The sequence below is a fragment of the Corvus brachyrhynchos genome, unplaced genomic scaffold (assembly GCF_000691975.1).
Source record: "Corvus brachyrhynchos isolate BGI_N302 unplaced genomic scaffold, ASM69197v1 scaffold166, whole genome shotgun sequence".
Classification (NCBI taxonomy): Eukaryota; Metazoa; Chordata; class Aves; order Passeriformes; family Corvidae; genus Corvus; species Corvus brachyrhynchos.
The window spans coordinates 2,161,982-2,183,947 of record NW_008239671.1 but is presented as its reverse complement, the minus strand read 5'-3'; the positions used below and the strand labels follow the sequence as shown (position 1 = coordinate 2,183,947).

The following is a 21,966-nucleotide window of genomic DNA, read 5'->3' as shown; positions in this document are numbered from 1 at the left end:
TTTCCCTATTTAAATTATACAGATCTTGAATTTAAAAAGGTGCCCTTCAGGATCTATAATGCTACCCAATGTCCTCTTGTTTGCAACAAAGGGCACATCAGAGAAGAACACACTTCCCCAGCGCCCCCAGAAATGCACCAATTGCTGCACTATCGACTGGCTCTACCGCTGGAAAGTCAAAGGACTCCTCACACAAACCTACCTTTAGGGTGCCTAAAGTAGGAAGCAGATTTTTCATGACTCCCTATATACAAAGAGCTTATACAAAATACATTCTTGAAACCCCAAGTCAACCTCCAGAGATGAACTCCAGTGACTGTAAGAGTGACTGAAGGAAAACCACTTCTTTATATCACCACCTTATTTCCATAACTGACTTCCCTCTGCCCCCTCTGTATGAGTTTTTTATTTCTTTGGGTGTGCTCTTCATTTGCTTTGGGTAGGTGAAAGGAGTTTGTTATTTAATGTATATTGTTACTAGAATTGGGTTCACTGTTTTCCACTGAAGATTTTGTTTTGCTTTTTGAGACTTAATGCTTCCCCTGGGCTTATATCTTACTATTCCGATGCTGTGTACCTCCTAATGCTGGTACAACACAGAATACCTCAAGTGAGGCAGCTTCACCTTCAAAAGCAATTTTGTTTTCTGTGCTTCAGATTATCCTTCTAAAACTGGACAAAAAGTCTTGCTTGTCCTCACAGAACATAGTAAAGAGAGGATAAACAAAAAATAAGTCGGTTAATCATGATTCAGAGCACCAAGATTTAATTTCTAGGTGCTGCTGGTCCTCTCTACAGCATTTGCAAGTCATCTGGTCTGTGTGTGAGACAGTAGCTTTGCTGTGGGAGAGGGGCCCTGCAACATTGCTGCAAAAAGATGATGGTAAGATTTCCTCTTTTGGAGGAAGTCCTGTGTTTTTCTCAAAGCATTTACATTCTGTAAAGAAGCAACCTATGCCTATACTCGAGTAGAGAGATTTAAGCCCACAGACTGAGCACATTATATAAGTGTCTATCCATAATACAATTGACATTGTATGGGTTAGCTGCGATAAAATCTGTTCCAACAGAACACATTCTTTCAGTTTTAGGTGTCCCGTCACTCTAATTCTATGAGTTAATATTCATGGTTTTTATTCTGAGAGTCCTTCTAGAGTCTACACCAATTTTTGGCAGGCTTCAAAGTGCTAAACATTTTTTTTTCCCCTAAATAGCATTCATAAACAGCAGTACAACTTAATCTACGTGGAAGTGAGTGACATAAGGAGCAAATGGAGACACGCTGCTGCTGAAGGGCTGGAACAGAGAGATGACAAATAAGCCTAAGCACATGCTGAAGCCTGGGATCTAGTTCAAACTGGTGTAACCCATATTAAACAAAGGACAACGATTTGCAAGTACTTTCAGGGACCTATCGAGTTGATAAAAACTGAGTATGATTAAAACATTGTCACCAAGGTCTTTGTTTTACCAAATTTGAATGAATTAATTACAGGAGGTACTTGTCTCATCAACATTTAACCTTTTGAAAGTTTGACTTGCAGCCTGATACAGCTACTGAAACAGTACTACCAAGGATTTAATGATCATTGTGGGTGCCTTCCAACTCAGGATATTCTGTGACTAAAAGATAATATAATAATTGTAGATTGAAGGGAGGGATGTTAGAGAACGTGGCTGATAACAGACTGATGAAAATCATGCCCACAGGTGTAAGACACCAAGTGTCTTACAAAGGTATTTGCAAGAGCAGATCTTGGCACAGGGGAATGTAAATGACTGATCAAATATACATAAGGGTCATGTGAAAGGATGTACTTACTGCATAATACATAAAGAATTGATTAGAGGTATAAAAAGGGCAAATATGACCTGGATATGTAATTTTTTTTTTTTTTTTAATTTGGCTTCTGCAGAGTGTGTGCCTGGTAGAAAGACACCACAGCACAGTCATTATTAATACTAGTTCATGCCTAAACGGCCAAACCTGATCCTGAGTACCCCAAAGTGTGTCCCCATTCCTGATACTGATAGTGGCTACTGGGAAAAGCAGACACTGAAAAGAAGCAATCAATATCCTAACCCATCAGAAAGAGGGAGAACTCACCCAACCAATTCAGAAATCTTGGAAGTGACTATCTTACAGCTTTTAGCCTACAAATGAGCTCAGATGAAATCAGCAGTATCAAGGACAAACCCCAGAGACACCTGAAAGCCATTTGTGGGAGATCATGTAATAAAACAAGAGAAGAGAAGGCTTCCAGATCTTCCAGCACCTTCCAGTGCCTAAAGGGGCTGCAAGAGATCTGGAGAGGGACTTTTGGAAAGGGTATGGAGTGACAGGACGGGGGAAATGGCTTCACACTGGCAGAGGACAGGGTTACAGAATCACTGAATTTTTAGGGCTGGAAGGGACCTCTGGAGATCATCCAGTCCAACCCCCTTGCCAAGGCAGGGGCACCTGGAGAGGTGACACAGGAATGTGTCCAGGTGAGTTTGGAATATCTCCAGAGAGAGAGAGACTCCACCACCTCCCTGGGCAGCCATTCCAGTGCTCTGCCACCCTCAACACAAAGAAGTTCTTTCTCAGGGAACTTTTAGTTAATGGCCATTAGTCCTTGTCCTGTTGCTGGGCGTCACTGGAAAGAGTCTGGTACCATTCTGTGACCTCTGCCTTGGAAATATTTGTACGTATTGATGAAATCCCTCTTATTCTTCTCTTTTCCAGATTAAACTGGCCCAGCTCCTGCAGTCTCTCCTCATACGAGAGATGCTTCAGACCCCTCACTATCTTTGTGGCCTCTGCTGGACTTTCTCCAGTACCTCCTTGTTTTAAATGTACTGAGGAACCTGAGTTATATTTTGGGCAAAAATTCTTCCCTGTGAGGGTGGTAAGGCCCTGGCACAGGTTGCCCAGAGAAGCTGTGGCTGCCCCTGGATCCCTGGAAGTGCCCAAGGCCAGGCTGGATGGGGCTTGGAGCAACCTGGGCTAGTGGAAGGTGTCCCATGGCAGGGGGTTGGATAGAGGTGGATATTAAGGTCCCTTCTAACCCAAAGCATCCTGTGATTCTATGAAAATCCGGTGAGGAATGGCAGCATTAAGCTATGAGCTGGTGAGATGTGTCTGCTTCCAAGAACTTTTTTAGTCTGACTTAGGTTGATGTTTTTACTGGCAGTTTATAGTAAGACATATAATTAGATCTCCATAATAGTTTCCCAATTCCCAGGAGAGTTTAAATGATGACTTTAAAAGATGTAATTCCACCAGAAAAAGAAATATTGAAGAGACTGTGAATTGTGAGGCGGAATTTTAGCACCATGTGTTCCATCCACAATCATTTCCCATGTCTGCATGTTCTGCAGATAATGAAATCAAATCTCAGAAATAAAGAGCTAAGTGACCTGGGGAGAAAAGGAAAAATCAGTCTTAGATGGGTGATTTCTGAAGACTTGCAAGGCAGCCTAACTACCAACTGGGAAAAAAAAAAAAAAGTATTCTTCATCACCAAACATCTGTTGCAGGTTATCTAGTTTTATGGGGTTAACATTAAACTTCCAAAGTCTGAAAAACAAGATTTAAGAAGGATTCATTAAAAACAAAAGGCATGATGATATTGAAAGTTGGTTGCCTCAGCAATGATTTAGCCCAAAATTGAAAGACTGAAATAGTGGAACTCTGTAATCTCCACTGCAGTTCATTTCCTCAGAATCTTCAGGCCTCTCTCCTCAAACATTACAGCCAGCTCTCAGTGACACCCTCACACTCTGGAATTGAGCAGGGAGTGCACAGGCAGGTCTGGGCAGATGCACACAGGTACACTGCTGATTATTCATGTGATGAAGCAGAACACTGATTAAGATTCTGAAGGATCATGATTTACAGTGAGAACGCACATTGTTGAAAGCAGACTCCATCTTCCTCTACATTTGTGCAAAACCCAGCACAATTATGATTTAATCTTGATTAGTTTACTAGCAACTGCCACAATTTAATAAACATTATACATGATTAACTTTCATAAATATCAGAAACTGTATTAAAAGCTTCATCTCCAAGCAGGAAAACACAGTATCTGTGCTTCACTTTACCCACATCCAGAGTTCCAACCTCTCTGAGACTGAACATTCCATGGGGGTAAATACACATGAGAAGCACACAGCTTATTAAGAAAGGTGCCATTTTTATATCACGTTTCAGAGTAAATTTTCCTTTAGGGATGAGTAATTCAGGCAACTGCTGAGAGCCTCACAGAGAACTAACTCATGTGTTAGTCTGCTACTTCCTTGAAGCAGTAAGAACAGAGGTGGGAGGCAACACATGGTCCCAGCTCCACTGCAGAGCTGAGGATCCCACAAATTTGGAGGTCAGAACAGCAGAGATCTTTCTTCTGTCATTAGCTGAGCAGCAGATGTGACGCCAGGCTTTATACGGGAGACTCAGTGATTCATATTGTCTGTAAGTCCACTGCAATAGGTCTGTTATTTGGCAAAATAAGCTCTGAGAATATGATCTTCAAACACGTCTGCTGATGGCTGAGAAGGAAGAGCTGAAATGAGCTGAGTTGTAGCAGGGCAGAGCACGAATTTCAAAATGCCTACAGGGGCCACTCTTTCTGAAACTATCATGCTGCAAAGAGGTATCTGGAGATACATTTAAATCTTTACTTGGTTTGGCAGTTTTCTGGATTTGGGATAATTTTCACAGAGGCCAGGTAGAATTTTCATTAGTATTATTATTATTACTATTATTGTTATTATTATTTAATTTTACAGAAAATGCAGAACTGGGATCATCTCAAATGGAGAAAAAAGAAGTCAAAAGAGGCAATTTGTTCTGCCTTAACTTGCAGGTGCAAGGAGAAACCTACAGATCTCTCCCTTTTCGTTGCCAATATTCTTTCACTTCTTTTCCATCTCAAGCTTTTCAAATTAAACTTTCTTTCTTATCACAAAACACAATGATAAATGTAATATAAGAAAGCCAAACTTCATGTCTTGAACTAGGTTTTGCAATTATTCATAAAATCATAGGATAGTTTGAGTTAGAAGGGGCCTTTAAAGGTCATCTGGTTCACTTCCGTGTGCCATGGGCAGGGCCATCCTCAACGAGACCAGGTTGCTCAGACTCACCCAATCTGGCCTTGAGTGTTTACAGGGATGGGGCATCCACCTCTCTGGAAAAATTGTTATTTATTATGACTTTCTGTATCTTCATAGGATCTTTCTTTAATACAGTACCTTAGAAGTTCTCTTTGAAAATATTCTGCTCTTATAATTTTTGTTTTTCATATTCTGCTCATCTTTCCAGTTACTCCAGTGAGAGGATTCCAATAAAACTCAAATAAGCACATATGCCAGTGTTTTTATGACTGGGGTTTTTGGGCTGCCACGGCAGGGAAGGTCTGGACAATCTGCCTCCCCTCCCACATGGAAAGACCATTGGGGGTTACACTTGGAATGCATTTCTTTCTCCCTTTCTCTTGTCTCAGGAAATGCTGCTACTTTGCTTAATGTCATGTGCAATGTAGGGCAGATTTAAATGAGGACACCAATTCTTTATAACCCCACGTGTGGCAGAACCAGTCTGAAGCTGGAAAACAATGATTTCCTTGGAAAATCAAGAAGCATTATAAAAAGCATGGCTCACCTGTCTTCGAAGGTCTCGTGTTTTCTTGGTCATCTTGTCAATGGCAATGTTGAGTGGGTCCCCCTTCTCCTTCCTTCCAGTCTGTTGAAAAAACCGAAACTTTAGAGTTAGAGAAAAATGCTCCAGGTAGTATAAACTTTAAAAAAAAATAGTAAGGATTCATCAAAGACAATTTTTGCTGCTTTTTTTGTTTGCTTCCATTGACTTGTTATTTCCAAAGTAATGTTTTTAATGTGTTTATGTACAGGAGGCACAGAAGATTCTTTTAAAACAATCCTAAAGTGATAAGAACAAAGATTAAGGTGACTCACTGGAGAGTTCAGAACTTTTCCACCAATAAATTATGTGCATATATTATAGCTAATACTCCAAAAAATCTGGCAAGACCTTTCACTATAAAATGAATATTAAGAGTTTCTAATCTCCATCCTGCCAGGCACTGGGAATGTTAAACATGATAATAAGCAGCAACACAGCTTGAGGACAGAAGGAAAATGGTCCCTACGCCTGTAACAGGAATCATATTGGCAGACATTAGGTTCAGTATAAAGAAGAATTCCACTTAAAACATTTTCCTGCAGGAAGTCTCAAAGCAAAACTCCTCACGAAGATTAAAAAGGGGGAAAAAAGCCTTTTGTGGCTCATAACCAATGGGGGAAAAATACGGTTTTTAGGTTCAATGGCACAAAAAAGCATTAAGTGACTTTGTTAGCTGTATTACCTTTCTCTTAAGAGAAAACTACTTCTCTAAAGATTTGTCACATCTCTTGCACACTGAACTCTGTTTGAAAGCTTTTCATCAAGAATCAAAATGATCTTCCATTCTTTCTGGCAGTACTCTTTCCTTCCCAAGGCTGTTTTCAAATGCTCCTATTTAGAATTGTTCCTTGCATATGATTAAGAGCGATTTTCTCTCTCCAGCTGAGCCTAATAGCACACGTTTCTGGGAGCTATTGAGAAGTCACTTTTGGGGTGGGATGGGGATTAAAGATACCCTTTCAATGATATCCTCTCACATGTACAGCACAGTTATCAACCCTACATTGGCAAGAGGCCTCTGTTCCAGTCATTGCTTTAGGCATTCACTCCAGAGAATGCCTGCTTTCTGTTATTGCCTGTAATTCTAATTACGACATGAGGCCAAAGCTTTTATGATTATTTAGAAATCTGTATAACCCATTCCCTTTTTTTATTTAGAAATTCAAACATAACAGTATCAAGTGCCACCAGAATTTAATACAAAACATAAATTTACCTCTTAGCTTTCTAAAAAGAATCCATTACCAATTCTGGAGTTAATCATACAAATTGACACCAGAAAACAGAGAGAAAGCATTTTCTACCACACAGGAGGAGGCATCTGTGTCACCCGCTGATATTTTTATCTCACTTTTCTTGCGTTCATCCTTTGACTGAGTTCTTCTGGTCCCCAGCTGAAGGACCACGTCTCTTCAGCCTGAGCAATGTCAGCACAGGCTTTTAGTTTTAGATGTCCTGAATTCAGTCCCTGGTATTTTGTTCAAGACAGCAGCTGCCATATGTGCACACAATCGAGCCTGTTTTTCAAGATGAAATTTCACAATAATGCTGAGGCAGATAAGTGTGGTTCAGGAAGCCTCTCCTGACTGTTGGAATGGTCCAACAGGGACTGACAGATGAGCCAGTCTCAGCCAGGTGCTAGCTTGTCAGACTACAGAGTTGTATCCTAAGAAAACTTAGGAAAAAGGAAAATTATTCCAGCTGTGTGCTGTGCACTTGCTGCACCAAGTTTCCTTGGTGACATTTGTGTTCTGGGATGCTTTATTTTTCCAGTCAAATCATTCAATTTATTTAATATTCTTTAAATTCTTCTCTTCCTTCTCATTGTTTAAGCCTTAATGGACTGGATCAGAAAGATCCATAATCACAGAAAATATGTTAAAACTTTTTTTTTTTTTTTAGGACAAAGATAACCTTTGTTTGGCACTTTTTTTTCCTTATTTTTAATAAAATGAGGGCATAATTTGCTAAACAGACCAAAATTCCTGTAAGTATAAACGCACTGTGAATAATCAAAGAGCAAACACCATGGCACTTAAGGCTACACAGGGACAGTATTTTACTGCTCTCAAACAAAACAATTCCTCTTCACTGATCTCATGCAGGGCACATGTATTTTGAATTCACCACCAACATGGTGAGGTCAAGCAATTAATGCTTGGCACCCACTTAGGGGGTCAGAAAGTTGTCCTTGAACAGGAACTTGGGAATCCTTCCAGGGCAGTCAGCTACGGGATACAGTAACACCAAACAAATTAAGCATTTGATAAACTGTACCATTTAGAGGAAAAGCCTCCTGGTTATTGGAAATAGAAGTAGAAATTTTGAGACTGACCTCAAAGTTTGTAATTCAGGTTCCTAATCTGGGTATTTTGTATGTCTCGTAGGAGGAAACGCTCACTGAGAGTAGGCCCATGGTAGCCTAAATCCAGCATCTCTCCTAAGCCTCTCTTCAGATCTGTCCGGTAACTTTTTGACTCCAGTTTTAAATAAACAGTGTTTACATAAACAGTGGCCCTTAAGGTACATCCTATTGTGAAACACAAAACAACTGGGAACCCTTCTGTCACCCTTAGGCCACACAACACAAACTGTCAATATCCATCTGGCCGGTCCCTTCTCCCTCCAAAACACATTGCTGTGCGCAACTGCCCAAATTGTGCCTCCATGCTGCCTGAGATGCTAAACGGGATGAACCAGTGTAGATACTAAAATGCTGCTAGCAAGGATTTTCTTGCTATTTTCTAAGTCCATGAGAGACTTTTCTCTCTCACAGAAGAGGCAGCAGAGTAGGTAAACAACCAAACACCTCCAGCCTTGAGAAGTCTTGTTTATAGTATAGTAGAAAAATATTTTGACAATGGATGTTTTAGGATTTTAGCCAATCACCCCCAAGGGGTGGCTGATCCTTGTCCAATTAGACTATGAAGAAAAAAGTCTATAAAAGAGTTTGTAAAATAATTAAATAAATCAATCTTGCTGCACAATTCCTGCCTGCTGGATCTTCTCTCCTCCTCCTCCCTATGGCTGCAGGACACGGTGATACACCCTAGGGCCTAGGGCTACAGTAATAAACCAGTCTGTGCTGGAAAACGAAACCAAACCAAGAGATCCAGCTGAGCTCTCTCAAAGGCAGTATTTTATTAACTTACACAAATATGGCTGAAGTGTCACATTCTGCACCATTTTTACTTATCCAGGAATTTTAAGTGTCCTTCAGCTGTTACTTATAAAATGGCTACTCCCTTTTAATCTGTATACAAACCCCCTTCCTCATTGTATGATTTCAAAGAAATTTGTTTAGTAAATCACATTATTGGAAAATAACTAGCATGGCATGTGATGCTACATAGCTTCAGGCAGGTCTGTCAAACACCATCTGCTCTGTGCTGAAAATACAAGTTTATTAAAGTTTATTTATTTAAATCCTTAAATACTCTTATTTTATTGTTGCTCTGTGATAAATTTTTGGCCTTCATTCCTAGAAGGGATAGAAAGGAATTTATTTATTTCCTGAAAAAATGAAAAAGCTTGGTATTGAGCCTTTTGCCATTTCTCTGTTAATCTTTTTCAGCAAAGGGAAGAAAGATACTTTGGGATGAAAAGGAAGTAAAAATTGCTGCTGGCATTGAGTTAAAAGGAGAAGGAGGAGAAATGCACAGAATTCCTTGAATGCCAAAATATCCGTATTCAAGTTCCTATGGACAGAATTACATCTATTCATGGTGTAATGAGGAGAACTTTGCTACAGGAGAATATATTAATCAAGTCCCTGATTTCTAGTGACCATTAACAGCATTTACATACTGCTTGTACTCAAGATATTTTCAAACAATTTTCTCAGTCTGAGCTGCTACCATTCTAACTTTCTTAGAGCTTTTCCCTGCCCATTTGATTTATTCTCAGTTCAGGACGAGCCAATTCCCATAGTCTCCCGACCAGGGGCTGCAGGGCCCCCCAGCTCAGGAGAGGGTCTTCCACTGCATTTCTACCCCAAGGCTGCAGTTCCCTCCCAGGTCACTCAACACCAGATCCAGCTCCCTGAATATAATATTCAAGTGTTTTTAAGCCTGATTTGCCACCTGACGTGAGAAGCTGTGTCATTTCTCAACACATCCATGTCTGGTAAGTGAAGAAATCAAGCTACTGACTGTTTTGATACTACAGAAAATGCCCACAGTCCAACCAGTGTCAACAATATTACCTGAACAATAAAGACAGAATACAGACATTTCTATTAAGCAAAGTCTGAAAAGCTTCACAGGTAAAACTGCATGATATTAAGGCTAGAACTTATTTATACAGGGAACTTCAAATTCATTTGGATCTCTGCTAAGGTATGGCACTGGTTTTCCTTTTTACAAAGATCTTTTCCTCTCCTTCTTTTTTTTTCGTTTTACAGTTTAAACTGTTAGAGTAAAATATTAAATCCCCAAAATATGTATCACACCTATTAAGGACATTTACATCCCACGATTTGCTCATTACCAAACTCTTTTGATCAGCACGAGGTACTTAACAGGACACTTTTCTAACCCTAGAGAATATCACAGAACCAAGAAAAGGACAGTCAGACCAATCAGCCCAGAGACTCAGTGCATTTTAGATGAAATATGGTCAACCTTGGAAGAAAATGCTCCAGACTGGAACTGTGTTGCTGGTTTTTAACAATTCCAGATACCACTACTAAGGAAATCACAGAGCTCCACTTTCAGCATATGAAACAGATGAAATTGCTACTACCAGAATTATTATTAGAAAGACAGATGTTACTGTAATGAATATCCTTGCATTGAAAAGTTAGGATCAATTAGAGATGTGAGAGAGGCAAAGCCACTACTTGGAGCACATTATTTTAGAAAAATGCCAGATGATCAAGGCTGACAATGGTAACCTGTAAAAGGAGGGCATGGTGTGCCAAGAAATACACAAGAAGTGGGGCAACTGCAGGCCTACAACATAATATCACACACAAACCCCCAATGTGCATCCCAACCAAAGGAGTGATCTCAGAGAGCACTGTTTTCCTTTCAAGTTTGTAATTTACAAGCTCAGGGTTTCAATTTAACAATAACAATATTAACAACAATAATCTGTGTAAGATGTTTTGGAACCACTATTTTCAGACATTCCCCTGTTTGCTGCTTTAGATGTCAGCCAAAATATCTGGGAGAGCTCAAGCTCCTTAAACATCATGTGTTCCACATCCAAGACACCCTCACTACTGTTTCAAGTAATTTAGCCTCCAGGAGACAGCTGGAAAGATTATCTATTGATCCAAAAGCTCCCAAACACTGATATACTTCCATATTTTCATCATCTCCTAGGTGGAGGGCTCCATTATTTACAGTTTATTGAGAACTTCAATATCACAATGTTTTATTAAGGCGTAAAATGCTTCTCAAAAATATATCTGTCCTAATATTTTATTTTAAATGTTGGACAACATCACTCCTTTAAAACTATGCCAATGTTCAATAGCCCTTTTAAAAGTGATGAAGAGAAGCTTAGTACTAAAAGGAAAAACATTTTAAACAACAGGCATAGGCTGCATCAGTGCTTTTAAGCAGACATCTAGGTTTAAACACACCAATACATAGTCCCCTTCTGACAGAAGACGATTCCTTTCGGGTCAAAAAAAAACCAAACAATATATTCTAGGAGAAGTGGAGACTAAATTTCACTGGAAGTTGAAAATTCTAGCGATTTTATAGGGAGATGGGTCAGGAAAACCAGTTTTACAAAATCCGTGTGATTCCTCTACAGATGAACTGAAAAAGACATCTTAAAATAATAAATTTAAGGAAAAATTGAACAGTAAGAAGTCTCTTGGGAGTGTGGTATGAACAGGAATTACTGCTGTACTCAGCCCAGTGATTTTATCATATTTTTATTCCTATAAATTATTTTGGTTTTAGAATTTATTCTAAGTAACTACATTGGTGGTTCTCTAATCACCCGTTTTCCAGCTTCAGTTTTGCTATGAAAAATTTGTATGCTCCCATTTCCTCTTAATAATTCATTTATTTCTTCAGGAGAAAAAAAAAAAAAAAGAATTTTGCACATAAAGGGGGTAAAAAAGGTTGTGTAGTAAGGCCTGTATATTAAGGCTAGAACATAGAATATATAGAATATATATATCCTTCTATAGCTTTGTTTAGGTGGTTGCACAGAAGAAAGGCTGAGTCACCACTGAGAAAGGACAAGACAGAAATCATGGAATCACCGAATGGTTTCGGTAGGAAGGGACCTTAAAGCCCATCCCATTCCACCATGGGCAGGGACACCCTCCACTATCCCAGGTTGCTCCAAGCCCCATCCAACCTGGCCTTGGGCACTTCCAGGGATCCAGGGGCAGCCACAGCTTCTCTGGGCACCCTGTGCCAGAGTCTCATCACCCTCAGAGGGAACAATTTCATCCTAATATCTGATCTAAACCTGCTCTTTCAGTGTGAGGCCATTCCCTCTCATCCTGTCAATCCATCCCTCGTAAAGCCTCTCTCCGTATTTCCTGGAAGTTCCCTTCAGGCACTGGAAGGCCCCACTGAAGTCACCCCAAAGCCTTCTCTTCTCCAGGCTGAGCAATCCCAATTCTCCCAGCCCTTCCTCCCAGCAGAGCTGCTCCATCCCTCTGATCCTCCTGGTGCCTCCTGTGGATTGGCTCCAGGTGCTCTGCAGGTGGAGTCTCACCTGGGAGGGGCAGAATTCCCCCTCCCCTGCTGCCCAGGCTGCTGTGGATGCAGAGATTTCAGCTTGTTCATGACGAGGCTGCTTTGCAGTAGAACTCTGAGTTACAGCGCCTTCCCTTCCACACAACTGCACAGTTCTAGAACGCCACTCACTAAATAATCTGCTCATAAATGTATGATACAGACAATAAGTTGTCCTTAAATAAAACAATTGCTCTCAGCAGTGTTTAATTACCTTGTGACCAGTGAGTCTATTTGGTTCCAGGGTAGCATGAATAATTACAGCTACGGAGAAAGCTGGGGAAGCCACATCCTTGCAACCTCAGATAGTAAATAAAGTCAATAAAATTAAAATGAACCATGAGCTGGACACAGTATCAGTACCTGAAGTGTGCAAATCTTATCCTTGGCCTGCATCCAAGCAAATTTTATCTACGTCTGTACATAATTAAAATTAAGTATGTAATAAAATAAAGAAATAATGAAAACTGTACCCATTAATGGCTGAAGATTCTCTTGTTATAGTTTATGTATGTTTTTTTATGCAGGCCACATCACCACAATATCTGAATGCCTTCAAGTGGTGAATTGGTGAATTAATTGGTTTGTTTAATATCAGCCATGTGCAATTTCTTCTTTTATCCTCTCCAAAGTGGGAAAACTTGTGTGTAGGGGAGTATTTTACTTTGGTTTGCGGCCATTATTTTTCTTGTTTTGCAAAATTCACTTTTGTAACTACTTCTTGTCTTTTGGCAATAACCAAAGATTTTCAGAAACATTATCAGTGACAGCAGTTGGATTTGGAACACCAGTTAGGATTAAGGTTTGATCATACTGGTTCCCAAGTGGCAGCTGCTATTATTGATTGATATTTACCCATAACCGTGTACTGGCATCTAAGCTTCCAAAAAAAAAGAAAAAAAAAAAAAAGAACTGGCTGAAGAATTTATACTTATAATGATATCAGAGGCTGCATAAAATGGAGAACTTTTTCACTCTTGAGAATGAAGGCAGCAATGTTTTGGGTTTGGTGATTTTTTTTTTTTTCCCCATTTATAGAGGATACACTGAGTATTTCTGTATTCTGTGTATTTTTGAACAAGGGTTTCCAACATCACTGTGGTGAGGACATATTCCTGCTTTTCTAGCTGCTAGCCAAGACTAGGTTTTACAGCATACTGGGGCACTGAAAATTCAGGAAAGGCATCTGGTGGGATTTTCCTAAGTGAAAAGGCACGTGTAACTTCCAAATCTCATTGATTTTTATTGCATAAAATACATGCATTGTTTGGGGAGTCTTTTTGGAAGGAGGAGAAAGCAATGCAGCTATGAGAAATTCTTCCCCCTGGCAAGAATATCCTGACATCATTTAAGAGTTGTGTCATTTAATTAAAGTCAGATTATAAAGTAGCACACTCTGCCATTCCAGAAAGCAGCGATAGCACTCAGGGTAGGACCATCCCATTTAATTTTACCATCTTGAAATACTGAATCAAATTTAGTTATTTTAGCTCCTTCTATGTGCAATATATAGTGACAGGCGTTTTTAGAGCACCCATCTGTCTTGCGTATTTATTTTAATACAGAATACTTATCATCACAGGGGATTGCTTCTCTCCACTGACAGTGGAGGGGAGCTTGAAGCACTTGATGAATAATTCTTAAAAGAATACTAAGCTACATGAGATAAACTGCCTATGTAATAACTGCAATGGCTGCCCAGCCCTCCTAAGGATCAGGATGAAGACTGTATCTTGGACAAATGTGTGAATTGCATAATTTTCTTCCAGAGAATTAAAAAATACAGCATTATAAGGGTGTGCTTTTTACAAGCTTCTGCACAAGACATTCCTGTCCTCCCAGGATGGGATATTTTGAGGTCCTGAAAATAATTCACGTTTTTCCCTCTCTCTGAAAGAAACACACTCCATAATTCAGATTCAATATTGGAGCTTAACAGTCTCAGGTCCTTTTCAAGCTGGAAGCCTGTCACAAGTAGGGTCCCTCAGGGGTCAGTATTGAGCTCAACATTGTTTAATATTTTCAAATAGGCAAAAGAGATGTGGGCAGGCTATAGAGGTCCAGAGAGGGGCCAGGAGGATGATCCAAGCACTGGGAAGCTGCCATGTGAGGAAAGGCTGAGGGAACTGGGTCACAGAAACATTACAACTTAATGAAGAAAACCAAAAATCCCTCCAGTTATATCTGGATTTCTCTAATCAGATAAAGACACACGGCAACATCACCCTAATTTGGAACTGAAGTTTGCTGATAATGGGGGGAAACAAGGGAATGCAGCTGGAAGAGCCAAGACTAATAACCTGAGAGAGGTTTTCTGCTATGTCCTCGAGAAATCTCTGGCAGTGTGTGTGTAATGTGATCTCTGTCGCTGGGAATGCAGGGGAAAGGAGTGTTAGCATGCAAGTCTACTTCTCATCCTGGTGTCTGTCCTACTGTCCTTGGGAGCTGTGATGGGACGTCTGTGAAGCTTCTCCTCATTCCTTCCTGTTTGAGGGGTGATTTTATAACAATATGTATTAGAATTTTAATCTGGCGGAGTATTTGTTGTAGTTAAAGAACATCTTTTCCTTTGCAATGCTTACTCAGAGGACTCAAAGAGGAAAACATCAGGGTTTTCATAGAAGAAACTGCACATTTCTATTCAGAAAATGTTGGTACAGAAAATTGATGCTGTTACACTTAAATGCTTACAAAAAATAGAATTTTTGAGGAAAGAAATGTGAATGATGTAAACTGATATAAAAACATCAGCCTTACTGAAGCCAAACTAATTTACACCAGCTGAGAATCTCCCCACTCATCATTTAAGCAAAATCTTGCAGATGTTTCCATTTAGAAGGTCAGAAATGTTTACTCCAGAATTCAAACTTATTCTAATTTCTTCACAGACTTCTACTTGCAAAGGGTCCACTACAAACTCCTCATTTAACCACCAAGTGCTGTGCAGCTGTAAATTGCAATCTGCTTTTAAATTGCTCCTGGATGCCTTCTCCTAACCTAAAATAATGAGAAAAAGGAGGTAGTACACAATTTTTTCTTTCCATTCAGCTATCAAAGCCCTTAGCAAAGGGCTATGTAAATAAAACATGTCAAAATGTATCTACTTTAATACAAGCTCTGCAGAAAAGTCTATTCTATTATTTTAAGCATGATAATGTTCCTGAGTCATATATAGCTATTAACAAAGTCTTATATCATGCATTCTGTTAAAATTCTGTCAGTGAAAAAGTTGATGCAATACAGGCAACTATAAAAAGAAGAGGGGTAGAGAAGTACAGAATGTCTTACAACATGTAATGAACAGTAATTCGCGCATCTAAACTCTGAAATATATTGACTAAATCTTTGCTATGTCCCTGCCACAAATTAGTGGAAATTCTTGTCAGAGCTCTTAGTGGAGGTGATATTGATGTCTGGTATTTCTGTGAGTTTTATGTCTTATTCACTACAAAGCACCTGTAGCCCTTCTCTTCCTAGCTGGTTTTAGATTAAAGGGTGCATTAGGATCCACAGGAGTTAAATGCAGGGCTTCCTGAGATACCTCAGCATTCCTTGAAAACATCCTTTTAGTATTTTCCAGCTCTCTCTTTCGAAGGAATAGGAGAACTACATAATGTTGTTTGGTTACAAGCAAAGAAGTTTTTGTTTGTTTATATATTTAAGAAAAAGACTCCATCTGATGACAACACTTGACTGCAATGTTGGCTTCCACAGTGTGGACCTTTATGCATTGTTTTTACAGCTTTTTAACCAAATAAGCACCTCTGACAAATGAAGTGACCACTGGAGGTTCATCAAAGCATTCACAACATTTACAGGTATAAAATGAGCGTTTCTCATGAATATACTGAAGCTCTAACTCTGCCATTCTATTTAAGTACAGAATTACTGTTGATGGCACAAAGACAGGTATTACTCAGAATTCAACCCCCCCAGTTGTTGCCTGTCTGTGCCCTGGAAGCACAGAACTGTGTTGGCTGCACTTCCAGTGCTTTGATTAACAAGTATCACTGAAAAACAGGACTTCAGCTGCTTGGCTGCATCTGCCACTAACAAATAGATCTCTGGATGAGATGCGTATTGACATTCACATCTGCATTTCTTTCTTTTTAATTGGATCATACTTCTATTCCTTGGGTGATCCATGAGGAAATGAGTCTTGTTAACGTCCAATCAAAAACGTGTTCATCAAGGCAGGCAGCTGAAAGTCAATGTCAACTCAATATTTCTACTTATAACAGAGAATTAAATACTTTTTCCAATTAATTGTTAGTTTCTTTCTCCTTATCTTTCCAGTTTCCTCCAGACCACCCAGGGAGGGGTTTTTCTCTGTGTGTTCTCTTTAATAATCCAACTTGCTCTGAACAATTTTAATTACATTACACAGTGAAAAAATATTTGACGTTATTTTGCGTGATGTTTCTTGCATCCAGTGAAACCTCTGCTGCTTTCCAGTGCTGAACCCTACCTGGCACCTACTGTGCAGCCTTCACAACACCTGTGGATGTGTCAGACTTTCTGAGGGCAGTGACATGTGCCTGGCAAGAAGGGTTTTCACTCTGACACTCTCCTGTGAAAACCCCACCTGCACGCAAACAATGAGTGTGAGCTTTAACTGCACACACACCATAACTGCAGCTCCTGTTTGAAATGAATGGAGACAGAGCAAAGAAAAGAACTCAAACCTCATTATGGTAATTAACCTTTCACTTTGAGTACAGGCTTTTTTGTTTCCTCATGTTTCTTTGTAGGACATCACAACCATGAGGCAACAGGGATGAAATAAAAGAAAATAAAATTAAAAAAAAAGAAAAAAGTAAAAGGAGTTTTTAAACTCCAACCAGACTCCCAAAAGGATTCAAGAGCAAAGGACCAGCTCTATTTTCACAGAGCAAAGCGTGGTCTATTCCTGCTACTGCCTCAGATCAATGTGTTAAGTGATACCATTCAAATTACTTGTCAGTTTAACCAGAGGAAGTGAAACACAATTACAGGGCATTAGTGTAAAAGCCAGCTCAAAATAACAGAATGTCCATGTGGGATATCTGAAGCAAAAGCTTGTTGAAAATAACTCTGTGACATTTTCATCAACAGTCTTTTTTACAGAAAAAGAAACCCTTTGGAAATTCTATTACAAACTAATTAGGCATAAAATAATGCTTTAATTCTACAGACTGATTAGAGGCCTTATTTTTTCTTGGAGATACCAGAAATATTTGTGGCTTTTGTTCTGTTATTAGAATAAAATTAAATACATAAAGACCTTCACTGAATGATAACTGGTGCATTTACAAAGCCTCTCTGTGCTCCCTCTCAAGTCAGCAGGAGTTTTACCATTATTTCCATTGAATGATTGGAGCATTCATTTTTCATGGACACTCCAAATTTCCATTGAATAAAAGATTTATTTTTGGAATCCTCAAGCAGATGACTTAGATTAAGTAGGTGAAATGGGAGCAGGGAAGGGTAGGGACGACTCCTTCTCCTGCTAAAGGCAGCTGGATTCCAAAGGACAAACAAATGCAAACCTGCCCTGAAAGCCCTGCCTGGAGTCCCCAGGGGGGATATGCTGGGGTGGGCACTGGTGCCTGCAGCTCCTCTGACTCTTTCACTCCAATCTGCACCACAGCTCAGTTTCAGTTGAACAGGTAAAAAATGTGCCCAGTCCAGAGCTGTAAAGGAAATAAGGATTTGTGAATCCCCATAACAGGAAATCAGACTGAAGCCCTACATGATCCTCAACTATTAAAATAAAAATATAGGACATAGAGTAACCTCTATGTGTGTTAGAATCTCACTTTTTTATTATTTTATTTTAGTTTGGTTTTGTTTGTTTGTTTGTTTTTAATCTTAAAACCCCTATCGAAGCATGACTTCAGGACAGAACTGAAAAAAGCTGGAAGAAGCCTTCTCCTTCCAGACCTAATTGGATTTTTAAGATCCAGAAGAGATGGGGGCCTGGACTTGACTCAGCACAGTGAATCTCCTGGAATGAGGTGACTTTACTTTTTTCAAGAGCCACAATGCATAGCCCAGGTCTAGGTACCCCTGTGGTAAAATCACTTAAAATGATCATCTTATAATTCTGAGCTCAGAGACTCTGAGGTCTTTAATTGGATTTGGCCCTTTATCTTCTATATTCATGAGATAGTAATTAATTTGACCATCCCTGCCTGGTCCACAGGGTAATTGAATGAATAGCTCTGCACAGGCACATAAATGCCTCCAAGAAGAGTTATTACTATGACTGTGCAGTATGACGAGTTAACTCTGCCCCGTAGATAATGATGGCATTGAAATTCCTAAGGAAAGTGCCACTGGAGCCCATCTCAGAGCTAATGGGAAAGGAAGAAAGTATGTGAATATGCAACATGCAAAACCACTGCACAGTTGATACTCTGCCCTTTAAAATAGTGACAATTTAAATTTAATCCTGTTTTCCAAATTTCCTTGCTACACCTTCATCTTCTGGCACTACTAAAACCCTGAAAATACCTCAGAAGGGGTTAAAAGCAACTTAGTTCTTTTGGTAGATTGCCACAAAGACTTCTTGTAGGACATGAAGTAGAAAAAATGTTAAAGAATGTTAAATAAAATCACAGCAGACTGAAACCTGTGGTTCCAGTGCAAGACCTGAAATAAATTTGAAACAGATGCTAACTGGCACCACCTTCACTCTGATATTCATAAATGAAACTGAACGAGACTTCAGAGGTGCCAGAGGAAGACCAGCCATGCAAAGAACATTAAAATGGGCTTGGATTTGGTTTGTCAGCTCCAAAGTTATTTATATCCTTCTAAGTTATCTAGATCCTTCTGAAAATTCATCCAATGAGACACATGTGTACATTTTTAAAAGGACTGAAAGTCTGTGGAATTGAAATTCTTAAATTACCCTGGATACACCTTCCATTATCAATTAGCATTGGCTTTGGAGGCGAACCACGGATATGGAGTTGCACTGAGCTGTTCACTGCAGGAGATTTTCCCCTGAGGAATGGGTAATGGTTTGTATCAAGACAAACAGGGTTGTTTGCAAATCTCAGTACCAATCATGCACTGCCACAGACATCTGCAGCTGTTTGGAACCCCTATTAATGACAAATGCTTACAGAAACTAACTGCACATGGTAAAAGTGCTGACTGACCCCTACATCTCGTTTGATCCTTTCCCTCCTGAAAAACTTGATGTTACAAATCAAATTTATTTTTAATATACAAGGATATCAACTATTTTAAATAGTGTTATTCCAATAATTCAGTAATTTGGCCCTTCTATGACTTCAATATCAATTTCTGTAGCAATATAATGCAGCATTCCATGCTTCCTATTTATTGCTCTATTCTTATGTGCCACAACCTGTAATTCCACTGGCATGATCTTCAATATTATAATTGAATTGAATAAATTTCTACTATAAAAATGAATGATTTCACTAAAACAACAACAACTATGGAGCTTCTGCGTGTTCCCCTTGGTCGTGATGTGCACCAAGAGGAGAACAACTGAATCCACAGTCTATGGGAACTTGACTCCTAATTTCCAGTACTGGTTTCTAATAGACTACATTTTAGTGAAGTTTTCTTCAGTATGGCAATTAGTGTTAAGAGTGAGTCAAATCCATGATGATCAAATGCCTAAAGAAATTAAAAAAAAAACCACAAAAAAACTAAAGCTCAGCAGGAGAAGCTCTGCAGCTTTCCACACCGCATGATGCTTTTCACTTCAAAACTACCAAGTAAATTACTGAGAAAAAGTTACTGTGAATAAAATGGGCTGCACTGTGTTAAGTAATTATTTCTAAAGTGTGAAATGGGTAGGAAGTATCTCATCTTAAAGTAGTGCCATGATGCATATTACCTCTCTGGTATAAAGTGAACAGTCTTTTCTTTTTTTTTTTTTCTTCTCCTTTTTTCTTCTTTATCTTGCAGGATCAATCACAGGAATGAAAACTTTATTTTTCTAATGATTTTGTATGTGGGAGAGAAGTGTAAAGGCTCAACCTGTGAAACTCTGCTGTGCTCCACTATTTGTACTGTGCTACTGTTTCGAGGAGAATTTCTGGAGTTTCATGAGCTCTCAGGAAATCACAGAACGGTTAAGGTTGGAAAAGACCTCTAAAATCGTGTCCAACAGTTAACCTAGCACTGCCATTTTCACCACTACAAGCTCAGTAAATTATGAATATATTTGGGTGATGCTCCCCATTTAAGGGGAACATAGAACATTTAAGAACTGCAGGATGGAGTTGTGATCTCCTGCGTCAAAGAGCAGCATTTCCGTGAGTTGAGTGTTGAGGGATGCAGCTCAGGGAAGGTTTGATTTGTGGAACAATGCAGAACACAGCCTGCTTTAAGTTTGTCCTTGAAGCATGTTGTGCCACAAACCCATTCTGTCCCTCAGTCTTGGAACCAGTGGTAAAAGAAGGTCATTTTAATAGAAAAGTTACCTCACAGCATGGGGGAGGAACAACAGGCTGCAAGAAGAAAAGGTTGTTTTTTCTTTTTGTTTTTTTTCTTTAAATAGCTATTATTAAAAGTTGCAGGGATTGAGGAGAAGAAAGAGGAAAACCACGTAAGAATCAAAGAGGAGCTTTCTCCCAGACAAAAGGTGACACAAATTGGTCATAATGACCTGGCTGAATACTGCTGTCTATTTAAAGCATAATTACACAGACATTAAAATATTTATGCAGCATTCATGTGAAATTCAGTCCCAGATCAAAACCAAGAGATAGCAGAGCTTGAATAAGAGAATCCTAGTTCAGGTTTAACGGCTGACAAGCATGACTATTTTTCCTTAGTATTTTTCCTTAATAATTTGTTTCAACAACATGCAATACAGGCTTTTGTTTATTTTGTTCATAAACATAAAAGATTCATTCCAAAAAGATCAGAAAGGGTTATTTCCTGAGATTAAATATCAAATGGATATCCAAATTATGCTTTGCAGGGATGTGACTTCTGTACACTCAGAGCCATTCAGTGACCGCCTAAGATAAAGAGCAAAAGTGCATCTACAGAGTGTAAACTCATTTTGGCATCTGTCCTGAAACTATCTTTGAGGTTTGACCTTCAGAAGAACTTCACAGAACACAGATGGGTTGACTAGGGCTGGCCACAGGAAAGTGTTTAACAAGTCAGCATTGCAAAGCAGTTGGAAATGATGCACAACAGGACTGTAAATAGATCAAGTGAGCTCTGCTGTGATATCTGTGTGTTCATAGCTTGTGCTCTGGGATCAGGAAACGTTACCTCCAGCAGGGGAATGGGTAGAATACTTTAGTTTCACTAGAGCTTGGAAATTATATCTTATTATTTCCAAATTTTAATACTTTATTATTTAATTAATTCAATAATTAAAATTTTATATGTCAATAAATGTTTGAAATAATTTTATAAATGTGTGTACTTCCAAATACAGCAATTGTTAGGTGGGGTAAGCCTGGATTCAGAGGTAAAATGTCAAGTGATTTTGGAAGCTTCCCTGTGATGCAGGAGAATGACACAAAGTCACCAACGTTACAGCAGGACTGGTCACTTTGTCATATTCCTTGATGGCTGCATTCC

General features: G+C 39.3%; 1 protein-coding gene across 4 annotated transcripts in view; it reads right to left on the bottom strand.

The window, feature by feature from the left end:
* Positions 1-21,966, bottom strand: part of CTNNA2 (catenin alpha 2) — a 463,429-nt gene that overhangs the window by 109,326 nt on the left and 332,137 nt on the right. For all 4 annotated transcript variants that reach the window (XM_017742415.1, XM_008639874.2, XM_008639875.2 and 1 more), the window contains one exon: positions 5,648-5,728. In XM_017742415.1, coding sequence (XP_017597904.1) covers positions 5,648-5,728 — 81 coding nt within the window. The remainder of the gene's footprint in view (positions 1-5,647; positions 5,729-21,966) is intronic.